This window comes from Octodon degus, unplaced genomic scaffold (genome assembly GCF_000260255.1).
Source record: "Octodon degus isolate 3935 unplaced genomic scaffold, OctDeg1.0 scaffold00069, whole genome shotgun sequence".
NCBI classification, from domain to species: domain Eukaryota; kingdom Metazoa; phylum Chordata; class Mammalia; order Rodentia; family Octodontidae; genus Octodon; species Octodon degus.
The window spans coordinates 8,181,963-8,184,622 of NW_004524645.1; the positions used below are offsets into that span (position 1 = coordinate 8,181,963).

A 2,660-nucleotide genomic window follows, 5' to 3' on the forward strand; every position below is an offset into this window, starting at 1 on the left:
GTTTAGTAGTATAGTGGTTACTAAATATCCATGAGACTCTGGGTTTTACTCCCAGTAGGAAAGTAAGGAAGGGAGGGAAGGAAGGAGGGAGGGAAAAGAAGGAAAGGGAAAAGAAAGGAAAGGAAGAGGAGAAGGGGATGAAAGAGAAGGAGAAGAGGAAGGGAGGGAACATAAAGAAAGAGAAGGGAAATAAAGCAAGGAAGGAAAGGAAGTAGGAAGAGAAGAAGGGAGTGAGGGAGGGAAAGGAAGGAAAGGAAAAGAAAAGGAAAGGAAGAGAGGAAGGAGGGGAGAAGAAGGGGAGGGGAGAGAGAAGGAGATGAAGAGGAAGGGAGGGAAAGGAAAGAAAGAGAAGGAAGAGGAAAGAAGGAAAAAGGGAAAGAGAGAGGGAGGAAGGAAGGAAAGAGGGAGGGAGGGAAGAAGGAAAGAGAGAGGGAGAGAGGAGGGAGGGAGGAAGGCATTGTGTAGGAGAAGGAGGGAAGCTAATTATGGTTCTCCTGTGCTAACTGTTGGATAACATGCTCTTGGCGACATTTAAAGTGGATCTAAAAGAACTTCTTTTTCTACTGTTGTATGTGAAAAAATCATTTTCATGGTAATAAAAATAATCCTTCCTTTCAGGGAAAAGAAGGAGCATTTATGGTTAGGAATTCCAGCCAGGTGGGAATGTACACAGTGTCCTTATTTAGTAAGGCTGTGAAGTAAGTATGAAGTAAATTTTTACTTTTATTTTTCTGTGTATGTTCTTTGGGTATGTTGGTCACATAGTCACATTTTGAGATAAGACAACTTGTTTAAATTCTGGAGTTTTGGAGCAAAAGCATGTATTACATGTATAATACGTGTATTTCTGTTGAATGTGACTGTGTGTAGCTGCCTTTGTGCCTGTACTTCCAAGAGGCTTTTCCCTGAGTGATCCTCTTGCATTCCCTCAAACAATGCTGAAAGCCCAGAGGACAACACTTCTTGGGGAACAGTTATTAGAAGACTCATGTCTGGCTTTCTTTACATTGAGCCAAAACTAAAAAGAGAAAAATAGCAGTGGAGCCCTAGCCACCTGGGGGGGGGTGAGCCATCTATGCCAATGCCCAGTTTTAGTAAGCTTTAGATGGAGGACTGAGCTAGCAGAACGCTGAACCAAAGGTGCTGCGTTGTCTGCCTAGCACTTCCCTGGATGCTGTCCTCCATGCTAAAGAGTGCTAGTTTGAACTCAAACTTGTAGATCCAAATCCTGGCTCTATCATTTCAGAACTTTATGACATTGAACAAATTTCTTGAATTCTGTGTCTCAACTTCTCCTCCTCCTCCTCCTCCTCCTTCTGCTTCTTCTTCTTCTTCTTCTTCTACTACTACTACTTTTGCGGAACTGGGGATTGAACTCAGGCCCTTGTACTTGCCAGGGAAGCGCTTATTCTACTGAGCCATCTCTCCAGCTTCTGTGTCTCAACTTCTTCATGTTAAAGGGAAATATAACAATGTTCAGGGTGCTTATGGATAAAGTGAGTTGATGCATGGATTGGAAAAGAACAGTGCCTGGCACATGATAAGCACTAGGCAAACTAATAGAGACTCTTATTGTTGTTGTTGCTCCTGGGAAAGAGTAGTTCTACCTACACCACCCCCTGAGCACTGAACACGGGGGCAAATGAGATGCCCCCTCAGTCCTCTCATGCACGTCATTACTACCAACATGAGGATCCTCCTCCAGAGTTTTGTAAGCTGCTTTCCCATTGCTTGTCAGTACTTTGGCTTCTTGAAATCACCTGAGGCAAACAGGAATACTGTTTCGATTTCCACTGCTTTGCAGAAGAAATCATTGTGGTCCGAGGGGACTTTATAAAGGCCAACCTGCAAAACTAGAGCCTGACTTGAAGGTGAGCTGCCAGGAACTAGAGCACAGTGTTTAACACATGTGTTTGTGTCTACTCAGAAACCTTCAGTGTTTTAGAATGGGAACTTGACCAAATCTTCATTAATACCATTTTTTAAAATTCTATGTTTCTGACCCTTCTTTAACAGTTGTGAATCTCTCCCTTGATAATTTTCCCATGTGCTCCTTCTCTCAGTGCTATGTATTTATAATAATTAAGTGATTAAAACATATTTTATTTAAAGCATCATTTTGCAAAGTACCTACCTTCAACTTGAGATAATAGGGTGTGCCCACATGGGTCACATGGTACTATCCAAATCCAGGAACCATGTCCCCAGTGCAGCACATGGATGCTTGTTAAACCAAATTCACTAATAACTGGAAGAAGGCTCTGGTTATTGAATATCAGAACTTCTATGGCCCACTGGCCCTGCAGTTTCAGCCAAATGTAACACCAGGTGTCCTCCTTTTCAAGTTGCTTGACTCCTGACATTTTTGAAGGTAGTTAGGTAAATAAATTAAGAAGTAAATAATCACATGAAAATAATCCCAGTCCATGAATACAGAAGCCCTCTTTTATGACATCTCAACAGTGAGCTCCAGTGAATTTCATACTGAACTCAAGTGCAGATTAGACATTTGCAACTAAGAGAAGGATCCTAGCTTTTCTATAATTTTGTTCTTAATTGGTTTGTATCCTGAGAGCAGCAATTCATTAACTGCTTCTGATGTGTGTCAAGCATAGTATGTACATACACATACACATACATACACACACACACACACACAC

At 41.8% G+C, this 2,660-nt stretch overlaps 1 protein-coding gene across 2 annotated transcripts in view; it reads left to right on the plus strand.

Moving 5' to 3' along the window:
* Positions 1-2,660, plus strand: part of Bmx (BMX non-receptor tyrosine kinase) — a 68,426-nt gene that overhangs the window by 44,530 nt on the left and 21,236 nt on the right. For both annotated transcript variants that reach the window (XM_023719584.1, XM_023719585.1), the window contains one exon: positions 619-698. In XM_023719584.1, the coding sequence (XP_023575352.1) occupies positions 619-698 (80 nt within the window). The remainder of the gene's footprint in view (positions 1-618; positions 699-2,660) is intronic.